Raw genomic sequence first — 26,464 nt, 5'->3', positions numbered from 1 at the left:
GACCTCAGTGTAAGGGTAGCGGTCAGGAAGCCGTTCTTAAGGAAAGGAAATGAGGAGAAAAAGCTGAGGTATGGCGAATTACACAGAACATCGACTGAAAATTATTTTTAGGTCAGGGGAGTGGTACAACAGTGTCGACAGCCCTCTGTAAAACACGGTGGAGGTACTGCCATGGTCTGGGTCTACATTTCAGCCAGTTTTGTTGTAGATCACAAAAAGCAACAGCTTCATGGTTCATTGATCCTAAACAGAAAACATATACGTGGAGAGAAGTCCTGCACTTCCCTTCAGTTATGTTTAGCATTCATGCATTTTAGCTAAATATCTCAGCTTTGTGATTGAACATCCTCACTGCCCAGTAACAGATAGAAAATAAGCCGTTCAAATGTTTGCTAACATGGTTAAGAATAAAGCTGCTGGGTTGATCTCTGATCAAAGCCTGGCTAGCCATTCCCTCCTTTTTCTAGTTTTTGTGCTAACCAAAGTCTAACCATCTTCTGAATGAAGCTTTCGTGTTGTTGGTATGAAACTTAATGACCATTTCCTAACTTGCTGAACTCCCTTTGTCATCGGTGGAATTTTGGCGTAGCCTGTAGCACCTCATCAGAAAGTTTCCCGTTGACTGATAATGCGGTCAGGCTTGAGTTGGCAGCCTGCCTGATGAGCTACGCCATTATTCGTCTTGTGTGTTGTTTAGGTTTATCATGACTTAAGGCATGGGTAGGAGATGACTGTGTTTTTAATGTGATCATAAGTCACGGCTCAAGATTGTGAGTCAGCCTACAGCAGGGCTTTTTGTTGGATTCCAATAAATTCCGTGGCGTTGGCGCAGAGCATTGTTTTGATAAATAGGATTAGGCCCAGCTCATATTGAGACTTAAGAAGAAGACATCAAAGCTCAAATATGAAGCCTGACAGGATCGTTTTTTTCATTACTACTTTTTTTGTAGATTTGTGCCATCGTCGGGGGGACGTTCACAGTCGCGGGGATCATCGACTCCTGTATTTTCACTGCTTCTGAGGCCTGGAAGAAGATACAGATTGGCAAAATGTCATGATGTCCGCTTCCCACCCCTCCTCACATCTTATTTATAAGTGCAAAGTTGCTAGCCTGTTAGCTAAATCCAGCCCGAAACGACCTCCTTCAGGAGATTGTATCACCTTGTCCATATAAGAGTCTCGGGCACTTGATTTAACTACCAGGCTGCAGGGATGCGTCTGTTTTATTAAAGATCCTCTCGGGCTCCTTCTGCTCCAGTGACGTGAGAATGCTGGCTATCACATGTCGGCTTCCTCCGTCTTCAGTGTCAGGAGGGGAAAGGAGAGGAGATGATATCTTTTGTTACAGAGTGTGCCAGGGATTCATCCTGTATTTTTTATTTTTTTTTAAAGGTTACAGCTGATATTTTTAGAATGACACGAAAGAATAATAATAGACATCCACATATATTAAATCAAAGGAACATTTTTAAATCATGGGTATAGGAAATGATATAATTCAGGGAGTAAATGGGATCAAAACAGGATCATCTCAGCCAGATGTGTTGTAAATTAGGAGACCAATTTAGATTTTTGGTCCTTGTGTGAAGGAAGTATTGTCAGGGTTCATAAAACGTGCATAGGACGGGGTGAAATCTAAAGCGTAGTGTGTACAAATAGCATTTTGTGTCATGCAGCGTGGTCTGTCGTTTTTATCTCCAGTATTCCACCTGTGTGCCTTTTGGCTTACTGTTAAACCGTACAGGATCATCACCAGCTCTTAGTGCCACTGAAAGCTTTTCAGTTTCTCCTGCTTGTTTCAGTATCGGTGCAGCATTTATCATTGTTTACTTTACAGTCTCTAGTTTCCACTTTATTTCTACTCAGTCTCAGTGATGGCAAAATTATAGTGAATGTCTGTGTTTGTTTGTTTTTTTTCTATTCTCTTTTCTCTAAAAATGAATTTTAGTGTGGTTTCAATAAAGGTTTGTTTTTAAAAGGGAAAAACCTGTTCATCAGGGCCTCTGCTTCCTTTTATTCTGTTGTCATTACAACACTCCCTGTTATGTCAGTGATCATCGCTGAGTTAAAAGCACCTTAAAACCTGTTTTTCTACTCTGAGTACCATCCTTTTCTCTTTAACGCTCAAATTACTGTAATCCCTGCGCTGTCCTCAGAGGTTACGATAAAGGTATGATTCGTGTTTCCAAAAAAACCTCAGAAAGTGATCTGTGAACGAGTTTTGGCTTTAAAAATTTTAGGTGTCTTTTTATTTCTTTTAGCTTCTTTAAACTGCAAGAAATGTATTTGTAATAAAAAGTCAAATTATGAAGGCCAGATTACGACTTTTTACCTGAACAACATGGTAACGATTATTCTTAGAAGCTGAAATTGGCACCTTTGTGACATTTACAACTAGGAGAGTGTGCGTATACAAAGTGGACTTTGCACCAAGCCGGTTCTCATTTCCCTCAGCTGGCAGCCTGGGACAACACCCTGCAGGCTGTCATTTGTGATGTGAGCTTGTAAGAGGGCGTTAAGCTGTTACAGCTATCATCGTGCTTACGTCCAGCTCTGATAAAGGTGCTTACCGTGAGTCACTCCTTTTATTCGCCCTCCATCCCTCTGTTTACTTCCGTCACTTATTACTTGTTAGCAATGTTGTGAGTCTAAGTGTGTCCACCTCCACTGAATGACACAGATGCCACAAATATCTGTTTACTTCGCTGACTAAATCATCACAGAGCTTGTGGCTCTTTCTCACAGTGGGCCAAAACACAAATTGACACTTTACTCCACTGAGCTTTTACGACAGATCCAACTCTAAATTCATATTCATCATTGGGGAAAAAAACAAGCAGAAGGAGATAAAATTCTTTATTTCCTCATGTATGAGTCATAATTTGCACAAATAAAGAAAGAATTCTCTGCATATAAAAGATAAAAATATATATATGTGTGACTAGAAAATACTTGTGGTTTGTTTTTGTCATAATGCTGCCACGCAGTGGCTGGTTAGAGGAACTTCAGGCGCATGTAGCTCAGTCCATTTGTTGAGGCAACAGTCTGAGAGAGGAAGGATTTCGAGATGAGGAGAAAGTAATCATGAGAATCTAAAACCTGATCTTCAATATAAAAAAAAGACTAGTTACATGTCAATACTGAGATGTTACTGCAAACCATCCTCAACCTCAGCTGTCTGTGTTAAACCCCTTTTTTATGCATCTTTGGTCAAATTACACATTCGAAGAGGCCGGGGAGGTGGTGTTCGGTGAGGAGTAGAAGTCACAGAAGCCCTCCTCGGACAGGTGTCCATACTCGTTGTTGTAGAAGGTCTGACCTGACAGCTGGCTGAAGAAGTTGGGCCGGAGCCTGGAGCTGCCTGTGGCACGGCTTTGATCCGGGGAACTGTGGGAGGCTGTCAGAGGCTCCGTGCTGCTGCTACTGTTTATACGACTGAGGAAAGAAGGAAAAAAATTACAGACTCACAACTCAGGCTAAACAACTCAACTTTCTGTGAATTTTGATTGATACAATTCTCTATAACCTAGATAATCATTGCTGAACTCCCCTGCTTATTACCATGAGCTTATTATTGCAAGACGGTCCCGAATACACAAATCCCCAGCATGTACACTTACGAAATATTTGTGCAAAATGATGGAGCCCAACTGCTTGAAGACATTATTAAGCAAAAGACTTTCAGAGGCACCAAAGATACTGACACACTGATTTATTATACGTACTATATTATGTGTAAGAATGAATAATATATCCTCTAAAGAATGGGATAGTTTATTTATTTTTGACTCCTTTTTGATCAGAGCATCTGCTCACATAGGCTCCTCCTACACTTTGCTGTAGGAGTAAGTTCTCCATAAAAGCATGCTTTTTTCACTTTTAGTTTATGTTGGCTTTTTACAACATTGCAACTCTCAAAATGTTGCTAATACCCAGGTTTGAATGACTCAGACAGTTGTTTACTCCCACTTACCCATGCATAGATCGAGACTGCACTGATGCTTACTTCCTTTGCAAATCTAGTTTCGTTCCACATAAAGCAGCGGGTGACTATTCTGCAGTTTCCGAGCAAAAGAGCGCAAATGTTTTCTCGTATTGACTCTGAAACGTGGAGCATAAAGGCATCCATTTCTAACGCTTTTCTTTAACTCGACAGTCATTGTGCTGTTTCACGGTGAGAAATGAGTGTGTAGCGGTCCAAATGTCAGATGGTGTGACTAATCAGCTGGCTGCGTACGTCTAGTGCTTCGATTCCGGTTTTCACAGATATTCCGATTTTTGCTTTCATATCATTTAACCTTTTCAAGATGACACCCCCGTGGTTGTGCTCAATTCTCTCAAATTCTTCGGAGGCCAGAACCATCCCGCTGTCCGTCTGGTTGTCCTAGAGAAAAGAGACACAGGTTGACGGAGATGCTACATCTGTCTCGACCAAGAACGACCACTTTTAGTAATAAACATAGGTGATAATGTCTAAGTCTGAAAAAGCTTTCAGAAAATGTCACCAGTCAGTTCGCATTTTCCGACAACGGATAAGAGGATAAGAAGCTTACTTGAGGAGGTTTCTGTGGATGCATCTCAAGAGGCAACTCTTCAAAGGTCTTCACTCTGGGCTGGCATATTTTGGATGGCCCCACGAACACACAGCCAGCAAAGGGCACACAATTATAATACCTGACCGAAAGACAGAGAAAAGGCAATGATCTCAAACAAACTTGAGCTGCATATTGCATTTCTATTTTTAATAATTGAAACAAATTTCAGTTTACCAGCATTTTTGGACATTAATTGGAATCTTTACATAGCTTTTGGAATCCTTATATATGTTGTATTTATGATGCATTATGTTCATGACAAAAAATGAGAGTTTGATAAATCCAACAATAACAATCTGCTCAAGCAAACACCTCAGAAAAAAAGGGATTCATGATAAGAAGTCCTACTCATGTGTGATCTTTAAAATCAAAGTATCATTCATATCGTTTTATGGGGTCTGATGGATAAAAGGGAATTGCACTCTTGTACCTTGTGGGCATAGTGTTGCAAGTGAGTCTCAGTTCTTCCTCAGATGGCGGGCGCGAAGAGGCTTGAGAGAAACCATCGTCTTCAGAGTTCTGTGAGTGGTTCAGGGGGATGTAGTCCTTCCCATCCTGAAGGAAATAAGAACAAGATCCAGACCTAAAGAAAGGAAAACTACAGAAGAAAGTTGGAGACATTATCTCTCCAGCAGAACTTACAGGTAGACTGTTGTCCTGCAGCAGGTCTCCCAGGATCTGGACCAAGGCGGGGAAGGTGGGCCTCTCTTTTGGCTCGCCCTGCCAGCAGGCCAGCATGATGCCATATCTACCAGCAGAGGGCAGCGCAGTCTTAACAAGAATAACATCCTCTAAAATGCATCTACAAATGCCATCCTATATTGTTCCCTAGATGTGCAAATCAACGTAATGACATTAAAACGGAAGTCACTCTTCTAACTGGTTAACCAAGTTAAAGACATTAAGAGCAATATTTTCTTCCTGAAAGCAGAAGCATTTTTTTTCTCGAAGATGCGGAAAGAAAGAGAAAATAAATGCTTACATTTCAGGAGAGGCAGTCTCCGGTGCTCTCATCCTGACGCCCTCTTTCAATTGCTTGCAAAACTCTTCGTCAATCTGTACCCCGGGATACGGAGATGCACCTAAGAAAAGACCAACATCAACCACCACATTAGGAACAGGAAGACAAATGACTGAGTACTTGTATAATAGGGATGCTGATTCGTTCTGCTAGTAAAAGTTCATTGCTTTTGGCACCGGCTGACATTTATAGATATTTTCAATCACAAGAGACTGAGTTCTGCACAGATGACATAAAAGATGCGTGTGCATGTGTTATGATGCCGACTTTTTACCGAGTGAAAAGATTTCCCAAAGGAGAACTCCAAACGACCACACGTCACTCTGGCTGGTGTACACTTTGTCAAAGATGCTCTCTGGGGCCATCCACTTCAAAGGGAGGCGAGCCTGAGAGAACATTAAAACAGATATGACAGGCAGATAAAACACAGCTGAGACTCGCCATTAAAAGTAATCTTTATGTGGGTGGATAAAAAGAAATAATAACAATTAAAAAGTGTATTCTTTCCCGGGAAGCTAAAGTGGTGACATACGTTGCCTTTCCTGACGTAGTCGGGGTCTTTGTAAATGTCTCGGGCCAGCCCAAAATCACAGATCTTCACAATGTTGTTCTCTGATAGGAGGATGTTACGGGCGGCCAGGTCTCTGTGGATACACTGTGGATACACACAGGACCACGCATACATCATAACTCCGCAGACAGGTGTTTGAGTATGTGCGTGCTTTTTAAGTGGTTGCATGCGCTGTGTCCACCTTGTTTCCTCTGCGTAAGTGTTATTTGGGAGAGTGTAAATAGCAACTTGACCATTTTTTAAAACCAGGGAGTGTGTTTGTGTCTGCGTGTGCCAGTTTGTAACTGGGGCTGGACTGTATCTCTTCCAGCACCATTCACAAACCTGGCAAGCAAACACAGCTTTGAGTGGTTTGGGGGAGTCAAATAAATCCAGCCAGTCTGCTGTTGTAAGTCTCAGTATCACATTCATTACAAGTTGCAGCTGCTCCCTTTTTTCCGATTTAATCGTTTATCCAGTCACAGTGCAATGAACCATAGCAATGCGTATCAGTGTTTTGGTAAAACACAATTTTTAAAAGCTTATTTTGACAGTGTTTTGAGTTCATGGGGATCAAATCAGCTCACCGTCAAACCGAAACAATCCAATAACACACCTCTCTAACGCCTGGAAAATGTGAGAATTCAGTTTGCATCGAAGTGCTTTGAAACATCTCTGCTGTTTGCGAGGAGTATTCCTCAAAATTAAAACACAATCTTAATTTTATTGCTTTACTTGTACCTGAATGCTTTTAATGTCATTTTATGTGCAGACAAAACTTCAATTCTAAGTTGATTTCATGTTTTTTAATGTTGCTGAATTTTAAAAAAACTCATATAATTTTAAATCAGTTTAGTCCTATCTCATTCAGTGTACTTTCATTTTAGCTTATACTGACAGTACAAAGTGATCATATTCTTTCTTAGCTTTGGACTTCAATAAAAACTGCTCTGAGAAAAGCTCACCTCTTATCTCTTAAGTCAAAAGATTTTGCTAGTTAGACAGTATAGATACTTTGTGATAACACTCCTGATGCACTTCCAGTGTCAAGGTCAGGTGGCAGAGTCACTATAAGAAATGACAAGTACTTAGGAATAGTGCTTAATATTTAAATTGAGTAGTCCCAGTTTATGCTACTGTGTATTTTCTCCACATTACCAGAGCAACAAATGCAGTTGCTGCAGAACAGATTGAATGATCACTTCTTTAATCATAATACACTACTGTTTTTAACCTGCTCACATGTATTTCGGGTATCTAAAATAAATTTGAACATAAAAGGCACTATCATAATAATATAACAATACCGGTAATAATAAAATAGTGATCATACAGGGTAACAGAATATATAAAATACTATAACACGTCAAGCGCCTCTACAAACTGTGCTATTTCTAAGATGGGATTTAGTTTCTTTTTCATGTTGTCTATGCAGTTAGTACACAACAATTGTCTACTTTAAACACGCAGTAATTCCTCTCATAAAGAGAACAAATCTTAGTTACGGTGTATAAAGTCTCACCACTAGATGTCAGTAGATTGCAGCTAAATGAAGTGCATAAGCCTAGCTACGGTGGCCACTGTAGGACAAGTAATCTGTAGCGAGTCTAGGCTTTAGTCCAGCTGTCGATATTTACATTAGTTTAACTAACATTGCTGAACAGTGACGCTTAGCGAGTAAGCTCTTGTACGAATCAAAGTGTTTGTCGGAAGGAACGTGTGATATTTAGGACAATTCTTTTTTACATAAGAATATTTATGCAAAATTCTGTGCGGTAGAGCCCTGAGTTCAGTTCATCGACGAGGTTTGAGGTAAGGATGAACAGGATTACATTTTATTCTGATGCCGGTTGCATTTTTTAATGGTTTCAATATTTTAAACTCAAAAGAAAACTACGGATGATGGTACCTTTAAATGACATTTAATGTATTGATGCTCTTGTATACAATGTATTGGTATTTATGGTAGTACTTCCCAGGTTCAAGTCTTTTTCCATCAGCAATGGTAAATGGCCTGCATTTGTATAAGGACCCCAAAGCACTTTACACTACATTCAGTCATTCACCCATTCACACACTGGTGATGGCAAGCTACATTGTAGGCGCACTGCCCCAGGGCAGCTGTGGCACTGACAGAGGCGAGGCTGCCGGACACTGGCGCCACCGGGCCCTCTGACCACCACCAGTAGGCAAACATGGGGTTAGTATCTTGCCCAAGGATTGCCCAAGCATGCAGGCAGGAGGCAGTCCTGGGATCGACTGCCTGATTAGTGGCTGACCTGCTCTGCCACCTGAGCTACAGCCCACAATGGTAACTACTCTTCTTTTGTGGTGTATCTCAAGGTTCCATTCTGGGTCCAGTTTCCTTTGTTATGCTATCACTGGGGCTATATTTGTAACATAAACCCTTGCCAATTCTGGTAAGCAATGCCTCTGTCAATTCCTTAACATCTTTAGTTGATGTTAAAACCTTAAGAGTAATTAGTGATTCAGCAGGCAGTTACACCATCCCCTAACGTCTTCATATTTTGTGTCCCCGGCATCATATTTTAAACCTCAGGAAAATAATCAGTGTTATTTCTGTTTCTTTTCTTAAGTTTGATTTCCAGATTAAATCAGCTGTTAAAGACAACTTTTCTTTCTTTCTGTTATTGACTCTGAAATGGTCATTTGTGCTTTCATCACAGTTGGACTGAGTTGTTGTATGTTGGACTGAGAAAACCACTAATATCATAACTGCAATCAATTCAAAATGCCAACGTTAAACCTTTTTTTTTTTTTTCGTCATTAAAAATCTTTCTAATTTAATTTGTGTATTGCACTGTGGCATCAATGCGAAAACATCCATATTCTTCTGCTAGTTTTAAACTGGGGATCATTGTTAGGCACAAAGGACTGAAAAGTTGATGGTAAATGGTAAATGAAATGCACTCACATAGTGTCCTTCCACCTTAGTGCACAAAACACTTAACCGCTCAATTACCCATTCAGATGCATACTCTATGCCAGTGGAGCTGTCACAGGAAGCATGGCAGAACATGACACTCTGAGCCAAGGGATCGGTGATGCCAAGCATTAGCGGTCGACCCTGCTCTACCACCTGAGCCACTGTGGACCCCTCATAAATGCCCCAAACTACAAGCCGCTGCATCTGAAGCTAACCTCCGGTGACAATTCATCACAGCTTAATCATTAATTGTCCACACTGTAATGCTGAGAATTAACCTTTCTGGAAGCCAGGAACTCCATCCCACGAGCCACCTGGAAACTGTAGCAAATCAAATCTTCTATCGTCAGAGGACTTTTCCACAAGTCCTCCACTGGAGAGAGAGAGAAGGAGAGGATGAGGGCAGTCACGGCGAGAAAAGAAAACAGCAAGGTGTGGGATGAGGAGTTCAATCACATAAAATGACTCACTTTTCTCTACAGCGGGAGTCTGACTGGACGTATTGGATGATGGACTCTGAGGAGCGGTGAGCGGGGAGGAGGATGGAGAGGGCGGTTGACGAGTCCTCTGGGCAATCTGACCCGCTTCTATCATCCGCCTCACCTGGCTCTGGGTTTTTGGAGAGCGATCCTAAGTGGGGAAGCGTTTCAATGAATCATCTCAAAAATCAATATCGGGCTTAAGACTTACAGAACATGGCAGATAACTGAGTTTGTGAACGGAAACTACATAAAGGGGACAAAGCATAGGTAGAAAAATGAGACAGACTAAAAGGTTAAAATGAAAACATGATTACAGATAGTCTTTCTGAGCTTTGAGCTGCCATCAGAGAACAAATGTGAAATTGCTTGAATAAATTGCTTGAGTTCTGCAGCGCTGTGTTACCCTGTAAGGGAGGAAGAACTCTCGCTTGGCTCGTAGGAAGTTGGAGAGATTCCCATACTTGCAGTATTCCACAATCACCATCAGCGGGCCTGGTAACAGAGATGTTTCAAATGTTTCAGCACATGTTCACTGCTCGTCTACAAGCTCTTTTTTTGTCTTTTCTCGCACCGTATCTGAAATAGAGACGCTGCAGCTTGAGCTGGACCATTTCCCGCCTGAGATTAGCTGCCTGGCTGCTTTTTGTTTAGGATAAACACTTTCAGATGTCCGTGACTCAAAAATGTTCTCTATAGGTCAAAATCATGCATGGGTGAAAGGGAAAAAATGAAGGCATCTGTTTTACCTCTCATTTGGTTACAGGCTATAAGGGAAAGGGGGATGGACAAAATGATGTAAGGACTTTTACACTGAACAGGACAAAGAGCAGAGCCGGAACATGAAGGTTTCCCAAAAATACTGACAGAGGAAAATAGATGATCAAAGGCTGAGACAGTGACAACATTACCAAAACAATCCCACGTTCATTTATCTTGTTAGGTGACTGTGTGCAAATGTATTTAATACACTATATGGACACGAGTACTGGGCCACCTCCAGATTACACCTACAGGTTCTCCTCGGCCATGGAAACCCAAGCTTCGAAGCTACTGGTACACAGTATTTGTGCTGATGTTAATGCCAAAGCAGATTTGGAACTCTGTCACTTTATATGGTCTGCTACTTTGAAGTTCAATCAATGTGGTTTCTAAACACTCGCACTAATATTACTAATACCACTTATTACATTCTAAAAATAGGATTTTGCAAACATAATCCATGTAATTCTTTGGCCTCACCATTTGGTTTGGTGCAGGCTCCCAGGAGGTTTACTACATTCAGATGGTTGCCAATGTGAATCAGTATCTTTAACTCTGACATCAAGGCTTTGTGTTCACTGGCCATGGCTCCGTCTGCAATACAAAGTGAAATGTTACAAATAAAACACATCACATTGTGTATTTTGACGTGTGCATATCTTGTACAAACATGAACTGCGTGGGCTATACTGCACTGCAATTTCTCCTAACTTTGATTACTCTGACTGCATCAAATCTGTTTAGTGTTTGCTTCACTTTGGGTAACCTTCCAAGAACATAAACACACAAAGCCAAATCTCACCCTTCAGCATCTTGACAGCCACCGTGTCCAAACCTTTGCTCTTGCTAATGCCGTAGATTGATGCTTCAATTACTTTTCCAAAGGCACCGTGCCCTAAAACCTTTCCTGTGTCAAGAGAAAGAGCAGAAAATCAACAAGATATTCATGTTTATTGATTGATGCGTGCTTGATTTTAGCCTCACTGGAATACATAAACAGTTCCATCTGCAATGGGAAAAAATTGCAGATGGCATCCATGGAGACAAGGAGGAGCAACGGGACATTAGACAAGATGGTCCCATAAGTTGCTGTTGTGGAACAGATGCTTTTCTTCTGGGCATTTTTAAAAAGCTGTTCTGGGAATGAGCACATATTTAACATTAGCACTATTGCTGGCAGCGCTCTATCCAGTTGGCAGCAATCCAGAATCATGCCATTATGGATTGTGGAAATGGAAAAGTAATTCAGTTCCATCCATCTATTTGCCTCTCATCCACTCCTGCTCATGTCCTCACACATACCTCAGGCTCCTATGCTACTTTAGCAACCATCCCTTTTTTCTCACCGTTCCTTGTTACCCACCTAGCCGGAGTCTGTCTCTGGAGATCTCCCACTGCGATGAGTCGTAGGGCAGGTATTCGCACTGCTCATCCAGTGGCACCTCCCCCGGGTCCATAATGATTGACAGATAACCTGTCTTTATGTCTGCTGGGTTAACCTGAAGTTCAAGGAGAGACAAGAGGTGGGCTGAATAACAGGGAATCTTGGAAAGGAAGCGCTGGACACGCAGCGCAAATGTGAAACGTAAATAACACGAGGACAGAAAGAAGGAAAGGTCAGACAGCAAAAAAAGTGCAGCCTCGATGGTATACTGCAAACGAGTGAAATTACCTTCAGTCATGCTCTTATTAGAGTTAGAAATATGTCAGCATGCTCTTTTAAAGCACATTTAGTGTTTTTTTTATTGCTGAAAGCAAAGAAAATTATTTTTATTGAAATATTAACTAAAGTGGCCCATCTTGACTGACAGCAGCCACTGAAAGCCACTGAAGGATGAGGCATTGTTAGCAGGAGTCTTCATGACCTCATCACTAACTAAATGCTGCAGCTGATAAGCTTAGTAGCTACTTAGCATGCAAAGTGACATTAGTAATGCACTTTTAGGGAGTGAATGTTTGTCTGGTGGCTTAAGCACAGGCCGTGTGCATTTGCGGTGCTGTGTACAAAGCATTAAAAGCACACTTTTAAAGAGTAAATGCTTTGTGTTTGTCTCTGGATGTGTATTTAGTTAAAGGACACCTGTTTTTTTTTTTATTATTATTATTTGTTTTTTGATAGCCTTCAAAGCCCAACATGCAACAGCAGCCATGTTGACTTGAAACAGAAGGTAAACACGGGTGTTGCTGATGTCATTAACTGAGCTTCTTTTCTATTCAGGAGTGAGCCTCAATTAATGTGAGAGCAACACCTTTGTTTACTGCCTATTACTGTAGTTACATGTGGTATGTTCATGTTGTGTTTACATATGTTTTATAGCCTCTTGTCATGACCTGCCATTTGTTAGTGTTAGTGTGATGCTACGGTTTCAGTTAAGTTGCAATGCAATCTAACTGGCTAAGATGAAGAGCTTAAAGTATTCTGTTCAATTGTTACTATTAAAAGTGCTGATCCAAATAAAATATGTAAAATATGTCCTGTACAAAGTACAGCCTTCTTCAATTTTAAGGTTTTATATAACAGGACATCATAAAAAAAATAATTTGGTCTTTAGCAGGTCATAACATTAGGCAAATACAATCTGAGATGAACATTTACACCTGACAGGTGACACTGTGTCATTATTTATTTAACAAAAATCGAACCACTAATGCAGAAGCAAAGAGTGAACAACTAAGTGCATTCTTTTTGCTTCCACATGAATTAAGAGTTAGACAAGTGCTGCTAATGGTAAAATGGACTGGTACTTCTATAATGCCTTCACCCAGTCACACACATTCATAAAGCACTAAATTTCATGCCTAAGCAATTTTATCTAACATTCAAACACACACTCACACTCCAATGTATGCATTGGAGTGTGAGGTTCAGTACTTTGCCCAAGGATACTTAGACTGGATGATCAATCAATCCACCCACCTACCCATTGATTGAGGACCCAGTCTACCACCTGAACCGCAGCTGAAATCAAATGTACTCGAGTAATTGATTATCAGCAAGTTAAGTGCATCGGCACATCAGTGAGCACCTTGTAAAAGCACAAGTTTGTTGGTCTGGAGAATTCAGGTGTGCGTTAACATAATGACAATCTTCCCAGGATTGGGCACCTTAGCACATCCACCCCAGTGTTAGATCGTGCAATACTCTGAGAGGCTGCAAAAAAACCCAAGAGCTACACCAAAGATTCTATAGGCCTCGGTGAGGAGATTAAATGTTACAGTTAAGTAGAAAACCCTCATCTCTCTATAAAACCAACATGGCAGCACAGCTTATGTTTGAAAAGTTAGGTTTAGGTTTGAAAGGCTGCATCTGGAACAATGTGCTCTGGACAGACAAGACTAAATTGGAGATGTCTGACCATAATACACATCATTAGAAAGGTATTTGAGAAAAATGTAGCATAGAGGAGCAGAGCTAGAGACAGACGAAAGGTGGAGAGACAAAAACATTGAGACGCTGCAAGCAAGACGGAGAGGAAAAAAAGGAAAGCCATCTCTAATTAAAAGAGAGACTCACCCTACCAAGTGTGCAAATAAAGAGCAAATGGATTCTCATTATGAGCAGCAAACGATTCGCTCTATGCGCTCCTAGAAAATATCACTAACTGTCTTTGGATGTAAATGACAGACTTATCTCTAACAAACAGATTGTGCTCAAAGATAGACAAAACAGGGGTCAAAGTGCCTCCGTCACAGTCTGTCGGCTCCTCTCGAAACACACACAGACACAAACTCAGACACAGTGATAAGTGGCGCCCTCTGACCCGCTTCACATTGCAGAAGATGAGAATGAGCAAGGCCCAGAAGAAAACAGCGATGACTCCAGTCCCGATGAGAATTACAATCTCCACGTTGGCCCGGTCACTTGACCCTTATCGGAAAGAAAGAAAGAAAGTCAGTGTTAGATGCAAAGGGTTTAAAAACACACACACACACACACTGCTGAAAACTACTCAGCCCTGTCACATGGACTGCTCTTTTACCAACTATAGGGGGCACTAAATTACAAAGTATTTGCCCCACAGCTTTCTAGTAAACTCCTTAAATAAAATCGTTAGAGTTAAATAAATGTGCTGGGCTGACTTTCAGCCATTGGCCATAAAACCACTTCCAGCAAACTCATTCACCAGCTGAATGAGAAAACACAGTGTTTCACTCGCTGATGACTATGATTTGAGAGCCGCACATAACAAAAGCACACAAACTAGAGTTACGGTGAGAGTGTGAGAGGTGAAAATGTGAGCTCAAGGACAACTGCGATTTCAGGCCTGAGTGCACTCGAAAAAGCACACGGAGAGAGCCGGGAGAGCGTATGGTGAATAGATTCAGGTGTCTCTGTGAGAGTGTGTGCGTGCGGCTGTCTCACCAATGACGCTGACGGCGGCTGAGGAGTTGACACAACCGCGCTGGTTGCAGGCGGTGCAGGTGTAAAGACCGGCGTCCTCCTCTCTGACCCGCTGGATACTCAGCGTGCGGTTTGAATCCTGCAGCTGGATCCCTGCGAAGGAGGCACCGGGGGATGGGGTGGAGTTGGGGGGGACTTGTTAGTAACACGCACTCAAACCCATATTCGAAGCCTGTGCTGTGTGCTGTGACTTTAGTGCCACTTCTTCACCCTTTCGCATTGTGAATTCAGCACCATTTTCCACAGCGCCTTTTTGAATTCTTGTCACACCTCTGGACCTCCATTTGTAGCATTCATTTATTATTCCATCATCCCGCCGTGCACCCCAAACAGTCCCCTCTGAGTGATCCCAGGGCATCAGCTGTCATTCAGACTTGCATTGACCCACCCGACAGGCTCATCACCTTCAGATATTAAGAAGAGACTAAAAAGCTAATGAGCTGTGTCGGCCTGAGAGGGTTTTATGTGTGTGGGTGTGTGTGGATGTGTGAGGAGCTCTACAGCAAAAACATCATGACAGGAACTCCTGATACAAGTTCTATTTTGACCCACTTGTTCCACAGTGTGAGTGTGTGGGATTGATGTGCGCTTGTAAAGGAAAGCAATGGTATCCTAGAACCAGACCTTTCCTTTCTATTTGGTTTCTGGATTGATAGCTAGGACAAAAACATTCTGAATTGGTCCAATGTTTAGCAAAAACACTGCAATCTAATCCCAAAGACCATTTATCCATGACAATGGAATGCTTGATCTGCATTTGAGTAATCTCCTAAGTCTGATCTCTCGCATTAGGTGAATTTTTCCAAGAAGACAACGGTGTAATCTTGAGAGACGGCAATGTCACAGACTCGACAAGGGGGCCGTGATAAAGTTGCAGCCGGTTGTGCCAAAAATGACTGAATACCACTGAAAAACACTTTGTTGTGCACACACAGCAACTTGCAGAGCATCGTGTTTGCACTGACGGTGCTGACCGGGAAAAAAGTGTAGAAGAAATCCTACACTGAGGCACAATTTACATGAGGAAAAATATTGTTCCAAGAGTGCAGGCTTGCTGGAGAGAATGTGTGACGGCAACGTTATTAGCTAAAGGCGTGTTGTTGACCAGGCACGAGTACTTGCAAAAACATGAGAGGGTAATGTCAAAAGCAATCGCACACACTGAGTCGAAAAACAATCCGAGGCTGTCACTCACAAAAAGAGCTACTTATGTTTCCACTTGGAAAACTGCACTACAGTATTATAGCTATAGATTTCAGCTATTTTTGCGCCTATCAATCATTCAGAGGCAGAAAAGACAGAAAATAAAGCACAACATTAAACATACAAGAAGTTTACCTGAATAGCTGGACTGACTTTTGATCACACTGAGTCGATGTATCTGTGTAAACATTAACAAAGCCTACTGGGATGTAAAGTGGATAATACGAGTCCCATCAAATAAAGCCTCACAGGGGCAGGCTTTCTGACTTCTTGTCGGCGTGAGTGTGTGAATGCGAAAGCCCCGTCCTACAAACACATGTATGAGCTGCTGTGATTTATTCATGCACCTGACATTTGGTGGAGAGGCTGGTTGTCTTTGAACCAGAAGAATTGGGGCAGAGGTCTGCCCTCCACGTCGCACTCCATCGTCAGAGACTCGGTCACATTCACTGTTTGGTTGGTGAGGCTGCGCTTATAGCGTGGTGCCTCCAGGGCTGTGATGGGAGAGAGAAGGGAGAGAAAAAGCCAGAGACAGATCGGCAATGGGGAAGGTGAAATCAAAATTATATCATTATATCGACACTATATCAACTCAAAGAGGGCAAATGTACAAGATGCACTCTTGTGGGTTTGAAAATCAGGGCAAAAGGAAGAAGATCCCATTAAAGCGTACATATGTCCTCCAGGCACTGACGCAAGCTTACACAGCAAACAGCACGAGCGAGGCAGGAATTTGTTTGTGCTTTTCAGCCCTGCTGCATCTCAGCTCTGTTTTCATGTCCTTACATATTGATGCTGTGCAGGCATCAAGTATTTTTCTCCATTATGTGTGGATGTGGGTATCGAGCTGCGTGGGATCTTTTGAGTGTGGGTATTTTTAAGCCTCTAGCATCTCAGCGCCAGTTCCGCTGCGACCCATGTGTGTTGCCACTGCCAAGGGTTGAGTTTTTCTCTATAATTAGTGGTTCAGCCTAGTGTGCTGAAGTTAGAGTGACTCTGCTTTCTGCTTTCTGCATTCAGCGGTGTGTGTGTTTGCATCTCTGTGTCTGGAGCTTTAATTCCCCCTTATTGCTCACCTTTGACAGAGATGTATCTGAACAGGCACTGTTTCTCCCCACTGCGTCTGCTCTGAGCCTCACATACGTAATGCCCTTCATCCTGCAGCTGTATGGAGTTAATGGTGAAGTCCAAGACCCAGCTGTTGGAGGGCTCCTGGAAGGAGAGCTCACCACGGAGAGTCTCAGCATATAGGTGCACGCTCTTGCAGTCCAGCTCCTGGGGCTTACCCTCCTCGTCCTGCAGGGCCCGAGGGTCAAGACGGTACCAGTGGAGCTGCTCATAGGTGTAATTATCAGCACTGCAAAGGAGAGACACTTTCTCCTGCTCCAGGGGATATTCAGACTGCTGGACATCTACATTGAAGCCCTCAGGGATGGCTTTAAAGATGAGAGAAGAACAGGCAGGCTGGTATGTTACCCTTACACAGAAAGGCTTTGAATTACACATCAATAAATACTCCTCAAAAAATGCCATTTATATAAAATATAAACCAACAAATGCATGTAGGACGGCCTTGTTATGAGGATCCCAGCAAAAATGAAAGAGAAGTTTTGTTTGTGCTTGCTCACAGGATTAAGAAATTCTGCAGCAACATTAGGCCTTGTTACACTGCCATTAGGCCCTTAATGGCAGGCCAACCTCAGTGTGAGTTATTTTCACAAGGACTATTTCTTTGGCATGGAAGCGTAAAGAGGCAACAGGGTGTTGGCCACAGACTTCTAATAGTTCTAAAAGAACAACCCCACAAGTTGCTTTGAGTTTTTTGAGTTGGGCTGCTATCACAAAGGAGCTCTACTTTTTTTTTTGGTTGCGCCCTGATGTCCTGTTCTGGCCACCAGTGCACGGATGCCAGCGATTTCAGCCGGAACATAGAATGCTGCGTCAAACCAAACCAACTTTCACATGGAAGATCATCACTTTTAAAGTGAGCAGTGCCCAAGCCAAAAGAAGGCACATTAAGTCATGTGTTCAGCCAGAAACCCATCCCCCTGGCTTTTTTGTGGGGAGTGTACCCTGTACTCCTCCTCCAGAGTTGGGCCAGAATTGGACAGAGAGTTCTACTGTGGCATGTGCCATCGTGGAGCTCTTTTGTCCCCACAAACAAAACTGCAGATCACCATCCACCCCCATTTGCTCCCCTGCGTCTCATGTTCTCAAAGGGGAATTCGAGTTGAAGTGTTGTAATTTTGACTTGCTGGATGTGATCCAGCACACGCTGCAAACGGGCACCTGCAAGTGGTCAGACCGTGACTTCCAGAGCGCAATCCAAGCTTAGCTGGGGTGCTGGAAGCGGCGCAGCAACCTTGATGTGCCAAATTGAAATCAGACATGCTTTTTGTTTTTTTATTGGATTACTGAAACATTTGAGCACAGATCATACTACATACTGCAGCGCGCATTCTGTGTAGGCTTATCATACATTGAGTAGCTTTATTATTCCTGCAGAGGATCAGAGCTGACTGAGTCCTGTGACAGAACAGAATGGATTTATGGATCGTCTTTAAGCTTCAGAACAATATACTAGGCCTTGGGGGACATGAACGCCTGGGTTGGCTAAGCATTTGACCTTGACCTTCATTGTTAGTGCTCAAGGTCAAAGTTTATCTTGAAAAACATTTAAAGAAACCATGTCAAGTAATATATCATATGATAGAGCTTTACAACACACTTTTCGTCTTTTCAATATGACACCCTATGATGTCACAATGACGCCATAAAGTTTTGCAGAATCACACACTGGATGAATATGTCTTAAAGCTTGAGTTTTTATACCTTATAGAAGCCAAAAATGCTCCAATCATATACTAAAGATAATAAAATACACAATTTTAGTATGTAATACTTCAAGGTCAAAGCTCAGGGTCACAAAAATAAGGTAAAAAGCTTTAGTTTCCATTCAATCCTCTCCAAACTTTGAAGCAACATAGTCATCATTCTTTGTTTAAGCTCTTTAAAACCGTATTTTTTTCAATACAACATAATATGACTTCACAATGACACAAATCGAATAATATAGCACACTAGATTATGACCTTACCAATGCTAACATGAGTAAAGAATATCAAAGTTTTAGTATAGCCCTTGGCCTTTGGCGGGAGTTGCTCTCTGTGAGTGCTCCTGTTTTGCATTGTGTTTGAGAGATATCTAACCACACATACTCACTGGTCACATAGAAGTAGATAAGCCGCTCATCTTTGCCCACTTTGTTTTTAGCAGAACACTTGTACATGACGGACACGCTGGCATTGCGAATCAGAAGTCTGCTCACTCTCTGCGAGGCGAGGAAAGGAGGACGAGACTTTAATTCATGTCGTGGAGACGCACATTTTAAAAGAAAGTGCAATCTGCTGTCGTGTAAAAATCAGGTTTTCTGCTGACAGACCAACGACACACAAACTCGCTCAGGTGTGAGTGAAAAAAATAGGGCGTTTGCAGCGTGAGCGTGTGTATGTATAATTTCCTCTTACGGCTGTGGTTTATAAATGTGCAGGCGTGGGTACGCGTACATGTGTGCCTGGATGTGTTTATAACTAGAACTTGCAGGAAGTCTGCAGAGGAAGACTGTTCTAAATATTTCTACTGTGGAAATGGCTCTTGATTGACAAATTTTGTTATGGAGCTCAGAATTTGGGACGCTTACATAAAAACATCACAGGTCACAGATAGGTCCACTTACAGAAAGGCCTTCTTATGGGTTAGGCCCTAATTATATTCTGTAATCTTTTTCCCCAGAGATCAATTTATAAGCAGAGCATGTCTGTCCACAGAAAACCAGTAACAATCGCAATGAGGCCTGACGAACCTTCTCTCGTCCATCCACAACTTCGAGAGACGACTCGATCGGCTCAATTTCATTCATGGCATTCTCCGAGTTAATGTCCTGCCAGTTCTGACAATCTGCGATCCTGTCACTCCGACTCTTCCGGTCTTGTCGGGCCCTGGAGGGAAGCAGAGACACATTCATGACATTTCGCCTCATTGACATGTGCAGCACAGAGTGGGCAGTGGGTGAGAATTAAGGAGCATGTTGAACGATATCCTGAGGTTTTATGAGAAGTCTTTTCCCGCAGACTGTATAGCATTTCACATCAGCTTGAAGCCCTGAGCCAATGCAATTATGTCCTAAGTGTCCTAGCAGCTAATGGACAAAGTACGCTATCAATTATGACAATCCGCAGTGCGAACATCACAGGAAAACTAATGAAATTTTTATTTAGTATTTTCTCCCATCTGCACTACTCTGCATTAGCAGAAGGCCACAGGGGTCAGTTTCATTTTACTCTCTACATAATTTACTAGTGGTAAATGTGCATACTTGTAAATACCAATTTACAGTATTGTACTTTGCACATTGGATGCTTGCCCAGCCCTTGTACTTAACACATTTCAGCCAGTGGTGTTGGGGATTATAAACACAGAAATCAAATAACATCAGATTTTCATTTGAGCCGTCTGAAGAGTGTCTGATTGACAGCAGCTTCATCTTTCAGCATGAAAAGCATACCTGTGGAACACTATCAGCCCTCCCAGAGCATGGACCTCAACATTATTTTGACAGACAACAAAACAAAAGGCAGCCAACATCCAAACAAGTGCTTTGAATGTCCTTCAAGATGCATGGAGAACCTTTATTGAAGACTACTTAAAGAAATGTCAAGAAAGCTGCCTGACAGAGTTCAGCCTGTGTTGAAGAATAAAGGTACAAACTCTGTGTTTGCCTTAGATACCATATGTTTCAATAAATAGGTACACCTATTTCCCTTTATCCTACCAGTATACAAAAAGCTGAGGAGCAATTCAAAACGACTGTAGATAGGCAGAAATTTACTAATTTATAAAACACAATATCCTTTTACTGACAGTAAAGAGATCGCACGCAGCATTTGGACCATAGGCAGAATAATTTGCAGTAAGCCTTTTCTCTTGCTCCTAAATTACTTATCAATCCTCTTATTGGCACGTCTCTGGCTCGGTAATTAGGATATTACACCTCCTTTGTCTAATCCATACTGTTTAAGAAGTGATATGCCCCCATAAAACCACCTACTTGTAAGCCAGGGGATTATTTGCTTTTCCTAGTTCTAGTCTTGATGCTAAGCTACGTTGATGAGGCTTCATTATTTTGCATAGAAGTCTAGCAGCACTGTGTGAGGGCCTGCTTTTTGTGTTCACTTGTTTTCTGTTGCCACATGAATGACAGAGCTCCACAATGTGCTTTATGAGCAGATTTGTATATGCAACAAACACGCACACACATACAGAGATAACATCAGACAAGACATTACTCTCCTGAAAGTAATTTCTCAGGCTCTGAAGAAAAAGACCAGCACCACCGAGATTACAAAAGCAAACGCCTGATATTGTAAAATTACTTTCTTTCATCAAGCACACTTCATCAGGAACACACTGTGCTGCTACACTTAACAGGAGCCTGTGAGGAAGGACAGGTTTAGCTGGAAGTCCTTCGCTGTATTTCAGACCGTCACAATGGACAAGGAATTTCAAAAAAAAAATATTCAAAGAAAATGTAAAAAAAAAATAGAGGCAGAATTCACTGTCCATGAAATGGCATATTAGATCCACAGTGGCTAAAACAAAACACGAACTGAGCACTTTCAGCCAAAAGTAAACCAAAGCTGCCACTGCTGTGAGTTTCAGACTGCCTCTTAGACCAGGATCGACACCTTGCAGCTGCACTCATGTTGCATGCTGACATGGAAAGGTCAGAACAGCAAAATTTTCCAAAATTAAGCCTGGGAGGAAGACGGTAGAGGCAGGTGGATATTAGAGCGATATTCAGTGGAAGCGCACAAAACACTGGGGCTAGAGAAATAGGAAACAAGTGAGTATGATTGCCCCGAGAACTCATAAAATGGGTTTTATTTGACAAGAGAAGCCTGGTAATGAGCGAGTTGTCTTTCAGTGTTTATGTACATGTTTTAAGTGTATTTGTATTGTGTAGCACTCTAGTTAGCTTCAATCACACCTGGGAGATTTATGTGCGTTTCATGTGTGTTGTGTCTGTATGTGTGTCTTTGCTTATGCACAAAGCTGGACCATAGCACAGGAGAGTGACAGGCACATTATTACTGTGTGGGGGAGGAAGCTGGCTGGACGTCGAGCAGACACTTTCCTTTAGTCTCCTCTTTCCTCCTTCCTTACCTCCCCTCTACCTAACTCTATATATTAGCTCTTTTCACCCACAGCCACCTGCCCCGCCGCCCCCTTCTCTCTCTTTTCACTCAGAGCCAGTGGATAATTTCACACTGACCTCTTCTTGTTATTTGGTCTCACGTAACGCTTCATGCACTGCTCTTCCCGCCTTTCCTGTCTTGTCTGATCAAACCTTATCTTCACACACACACAGTTGCAAAACTACCAGTGCTATATATGAATGAGTCTGGGGCTGAGGTTTTTCTTACACTCTGCTTTGGGTGCTGTTGAGGACACAGGGGCCCCAGGCCCTCCACTGCCAGCTGATGTTGGGAATGGGGACACCGTAGGCGGTGCACGTCAGTGTCTGGCTGCTGCCGCTGGGATAAGGGCTGGATGGATCTGCCACCTCTTTTTCATGAATCTGAGGAGGAACTGGGGGAAGAAGAGAGCTAATAAATCAATTCTTCCAGGAAGTCATAACTTTTTTATGCTAGATAGGGGTCTCTTTATAATTGATTCATGCAACGTTTTTACTCTTTTGCTCCTTTCTTTTGTAAGATTTTCAAATTAAATCTACAAAAATTCGACTTTCCTCACTTGGGAAGGCAGGGAATCTCTATAACTTTACACTGCTGCTTTGTTCCTAAAATATCTGGAGGGATTTTAACTGGAGGTTCACAGAGCAACACACACATACCGTTGACGACAAGCGTTATGTTGAGCTTCCTCTCTAGCCCAGCATCGCTGTTTTTCAGGACCACCGTGTACAGCCCGGAGTCCTCCTGACAAACATCCTTAATCTCTAAAACATGTTTAGGGTGCATCCTCATCCTTTTCATCTTGAATTCTGGGCGCTGGTTTATTAGCTTTCCGTCTTTATACCTGGTGGCACACACAGATACACAAAATGTGCTCCTACTGAGATGTCCTGCTCTTTAATTGAGCTACAAATCTCAGATTTGCGAGGCCTAATTATGCTTTTGGACATTTCCAATTACATTTAATGAGACTCCTCTTACCATTGCGTTTCGGGTGCCGGTAAGGCAGAGACATTTACTTGTAATTTGTATGACTTCTGGCCAGCAGTTATCTCCACAATTGGTCCAATTCTGTAGTCGAGGTGGATAAATGGTCCTTCTGGAATCAGAGGCATTCACATTAATTATTTTGCCTCATCTGAAAAAACCCTTTAATCCATAAACACTGCTCAATTCCAAACTCTAAGGTATTTTTCTAGAGCTTGTCCACGAGGTAAGGATGGTGCGCTGGGTTGCACGTGTCATGGTTTTGGAGTTAGACACTGCTCAAGCAGATCTCTGGGCAGACTCGCGCGAGCCCTTAAAGCCCTTTTCCTTCTGGAAAAAATTTGAACGTGAAGCTTTTCAAAAACATCAAAGAGAGAGCATACGACACCTTTGGTGCACCTTTAGATGTCAGAGTTCGCCTTTCATGTTTTCTGTGTTTAGTTATGTTCCTTTTACTTTGGTCTGTTTCACGTCACACATGATATCACAAACCAAAATGTTTGAAAATAAAGCTTTACAGTGATAAAGACCATGTGTCGCAGGAAAAATTAATGAATGTAATATGTTTCGTTTTGATTTTTAAAAAATCGATACCAAATCGATACCAAATATCGATTCAATATTTTATGAAATAAAATGTTGCTATTTTATTAAATAAATCCTACTACTCTGGTAAATGCACGTGCAAGACGGCTCATCTCATGCACAGAAATCCTGAAGCAGCTTTAGAGCCAAACTCGAGGGGACTCGACTGAGCTGGCTGCCAGCTGCCTGTGTTCTGGTTATACTCCTACAGACCTGGGAGGTTGCAGAGTGCAAATATAATAGTTAAATGTGAATTTCTGTGAAATGTGTAAATGTTTCTGTCTGTGTAGAGACAAACAGATGATTTACCACAGTTAACCGCTGCATTATCAGAAGTAGATTGCATGTAATTGCCAGCTAAGTGGCAACATTTATGGCAGTTTTTTTGTGCTGGTGTTGGCATGTTATACAATCTCATTGGCAGCAAAAATAATAGATGAAACGAGATAACTTCAGGTTATTGGATAAAACAGACATTATAACAGAAAGCAATATATGTTATTGGAATACTCGGCATGTTGCAAAAAGTTAAAAATCATATCATACTGTGATAATTGCAAATATCAACACTTCACTTTTGATTCCTCAGAGGCATCCGATGGAAGACATAACACTTATTACTAAAAAGTATAGCATTATTGAGGCACTGCAAATTATTTAATCCCAACATAATATGGTATTGTGGGGTGATTCTTACCTCTATTAAATATGTGACTTCATTAATAACTTAAAACTATAACTTAACTATAAACTACAATTGTCATGAAGGTTGCATCAAACACAATCTAATGGCAACTGATTTGGTGACAGAGGAGGATGCTGAGGACAGGGTGAGATGGAGGCAGATGATTGGTCAAGTTTTTCATTACAGGGATTATTGTGGAGACTGACCATAACTGCATATAGAGCTGGATTATTTGCTATGTTTGCCAGCATAACTGTAGATTTGGATGGTTAATGCAAACTTTAAGAAGACTAATGTATGGACAAAAAAAAAAGAAGAAAGTCTTACCATGAACTACGACCTGAGTTTGTTGGGTGTAAGTCCCATCCATGCTGGTAACATTGCAGGTGTATCGGCCGGTGTCTGTGACATTGACACTGTGGATGGTCAGGGCGCTAGAAGCCGTCGTGGCTTGAGACAGAGATTCACGGAGGGTGGTAACTTGCACCAAGTCGTTCGTCTGGTGAGGAGAAACAAACTGTGATTGTGAATTCAGGTTTGCTTCTTACTAACACAACATGCGATGCACTGCTAGTACCTGTTTGCTTGGGTAAGACCACTGGATGTCCACCCCTGCGTTGAACTCCACCATCGCTGTGCAGTTCAGGGTGAGGGCCTCCCCCACTAACAGCTGTACTGGCTCCTCAGGAAACAGCTTGACATCGTAAACCTGACTTCCTGTCCGGGAAAATAAAAGGGCGAGGTAGACCCAGACAGAGGTAGGGAGACAGTGAGAGAGGTCAGAGTGACATTGTCAGCAGTTTTTCCTGAGGAAATTACTTTCCTTTGGACCTGAGAAGCCATCCCAGGCTACTCTAAAACTTTATATATACATACACACACACACACAATTTTATATATATCTAGATGTGTGTGTGTTTGTTTATATATGTGAATAAAACTGAAGTGAAGCATCAATCCCGTTTTGCACACTGGACAGTGTATCTGATGTTTAGGTCATTCTCTCTGCATGGAAATGACTTTGCACGTAAAAAAAAAAAGGCAGACTGTGATTACTGATTGTTTATACAGTCCATTAGTGTGAAGAGTGAAGCCTCTCTGAGTTTCTCCTCTGACTGATGTGGCTATTACATTTGGCTGGGAGCGGTGAATATGAGTTTCCATTTGCCCTCTGAAGACAGAGGTGAATGAGCTCATACAACAGAGCGTAGAGCATCTGGATCACCCTGAGTTCACGCGCTATGAGAGGGAAACTCAACATAAAGTCTCTCGCCTTTTCAGCTTAGTTTTTCAAAATTTGATTATGCCTTCCTTTTCCATCTGCTTCTCTTTTCTTCTTTTCTTTTAGTGCTTGTGACATAATGACTCCATCCTTACATAAAAATGGAGTTGTTTTAGAGGAAATTACATAATTAAATAAAAGCCTCGAAATTGTCAGCATTAAGGCTTAATTGGCTCGCCGACTGCCATGGAAAATTATGGGGACAGAGCAGTCAGTCTAGCACCACCTTTGATTTTCTAGCTAATTTCTCTTTCAACAAGAGCAGAGAGTCAAATCTAATTCAAATATTTGTCCTGGGTCGGGAGTCTTTTTGTAACTCCATTCGCCCATCCATCCAATTTTCTGCTGCTTTATCCGGGTTTGGGTCACAGGGGCAGCAGTCTAATCAGAGATGCCCAGACCTCCTTTGCCCCAAGTCACCTTTTCCAGCTCTTCTGAGGAGGTGGAGCTGATGCCAAGGTGTTCCCAAGACCACATAGAAATAATCTTTCAGTTTGAGCCACAGCGGAGATAGCGTGAGCTCCTCATTTCTACTCCTTGCATTTTATTCTTTATTTAGCGTACCAACATACTGATACGCCATCAGCATCAGTGCAGACGCTTCTCCCATCTTTTCGTCAGTCTCCTGCTCCACTCTTCCATACTAGCCGTGGCCTTGGACTTGGAGGTGCTAATTGTTATCCCTACTGCTGAAAAACTGCCCCAGTGCAAG

General features: G+C 42.1%; 2 protein-coding genes across 3 annotated transcripts in view; one reads left to right on the top strand and one right to left on the bottom strand.

Annotated features, from left to right (window-relative positions):
• ergic1 (endoplasmic reticulum-golgi intermediate compartment 1) overlaps nucleotides 1-15,922 on the top strand; it is a 35,126-nt gene extending 19,204 nt beyond the window's left edge. Inside the window, exon 10 of the mRNA XM_085178837.1 lies at nucleotides 951-15,922. Coding sequence (XP_085034963.1) covers nucleotides 951-1,058 — 108 coding nt within the window. The 3' untranslated portion in view covers nucleotides 1,059-15,922. The remainder of the gene's footprint in view (nucleotides 1-950) is intronic.
• flt4 (fms related receptor tyrosine kinase 4) overlaps nucleotides 2,843-26,464 on the bottom strand; it is a 47,746-nt gene continuing 24,124 nt past the window's right edge. For both annotated transcript variants that reach the window (XM_085178799.1, XM_085178810.1), the window contains exons 6-30: nucleotides 25,048-25,187; nucleotides 24,798-24,969; nucleotides 23,195-23,312; nucleotides 22,873-23,057; nucleotides 22,442-22,607; nucleotides 19,822-19,957; nucleotides 19,182-19,290; nucleotides 17,036-17,395; nucleotides 16,307-16,453; nucleotides 14,718-14,849; nucleotides 14,116-14,222; nucleotides 11,718-11,853; nucleotides 11,157-11,261; nucleotides 10,835-10,948; nucleotides 9,999-10,087; nucleotides 9,584-9,743; nucleotides 9,392-9,486; nucleotides 6,149-6,271; nucleotides 5,891-6,002; nucleotides 5,578-5,677; nucleotides 5,238-5,343; nucleotides 5,026-5,150; nucleotides 4,554-4,674; nucleotides 4,299-4,384; nucleotides 2,843-3,435 (exon numbers count right to left, since the gene is read on the bottom strand). In XM_085178799.1, coding sequence (XP_085034925.1) covers nucleotides 3,216-3,435; nucleotides 4,299-4,384; nucleotides 4,554-4,674; nucleotides 5,026-5,150; nucleotides 5,238-5,343; nucleotides 5,578-5,677; nucleotides 5,891-6,002; nucleotides 6,149-6,271; nucleotides 9,392-9,486; nucleotides 9,584-9,743; nucleotides 9,999-10,087; nucleotides 10,835-10,948; nucleotides 11,157-11,261; nucleotides 11,718-11,853; nucleotides 14,116-14,222; nucleotides 14,718-14,849; nucleotides 16,307-16,453; nucleotides 17,036-17,395; nucleotides 19,182-19,290; nucleotides 19,822-19,957; nucleotides 22,442-22,607; nucleotides 22,873-23,057; nucleotides 23,195-23,312; nucleotides 24,798-24,969; nucleotides 25,048-25,187 — 3,464 coding nt within the window. In that variant the 3' untranslated portion in view covers nucleotides 2,843-3,215. The remainder of the gene's footprint in view (nucleotides 3,436-4,298; nucleotides 4,385-4,553; nucleotides 4,675-5,025; nucleotides 5,151-5,237; nucleotides 5,344-5,577; nucleotides 5,678-5,890; nucleotides 6,003-6,148; nucleotides 6,272-9,391; nucleotides 9,487-9,583; nucleotides 9,744-9,998; nucleotides 10,088-10,834; nucleotides 10,949-11,156; nucleotides 11,262-11,717; nucleotides 11,854-14,115; nucleotides 14,223-14,717; nucleotides 14,850-16,306; nucleotides 16,454-17,035; nucleotides 17,396-19,181; nucleotides 19,291-19,821; nucleotides 19,958-22,441; nucleotides 22,608-22,872; nucleotides 23,058-23,194; nucleotides 23,313-24,797; nucleotides 24,970-25,047; nucleotides 25,188-26,464) is intronic.

The sequence above is a fragment of the Neolamprologus multifasciatus genome, chromosome 2, assembly GCF_963576455.1.
Source record: "Neolamprologus multifasciatus chromosome 2, fNeoMul1.2, whole genome shotgun sequence".
Classification (NCBI taxonomy): Eukaryota; Metazoa; Chordata; class Actinopteri; order Cichliformes; family Cichlidae; genus Neolamprologus; species Neolamprologus multifasciatus.
The sequence above is the reverse complement of the archived record's forward strand: the minus strand, read 5'-3'. Positions and strand labels throughout refer to the sequence as shown.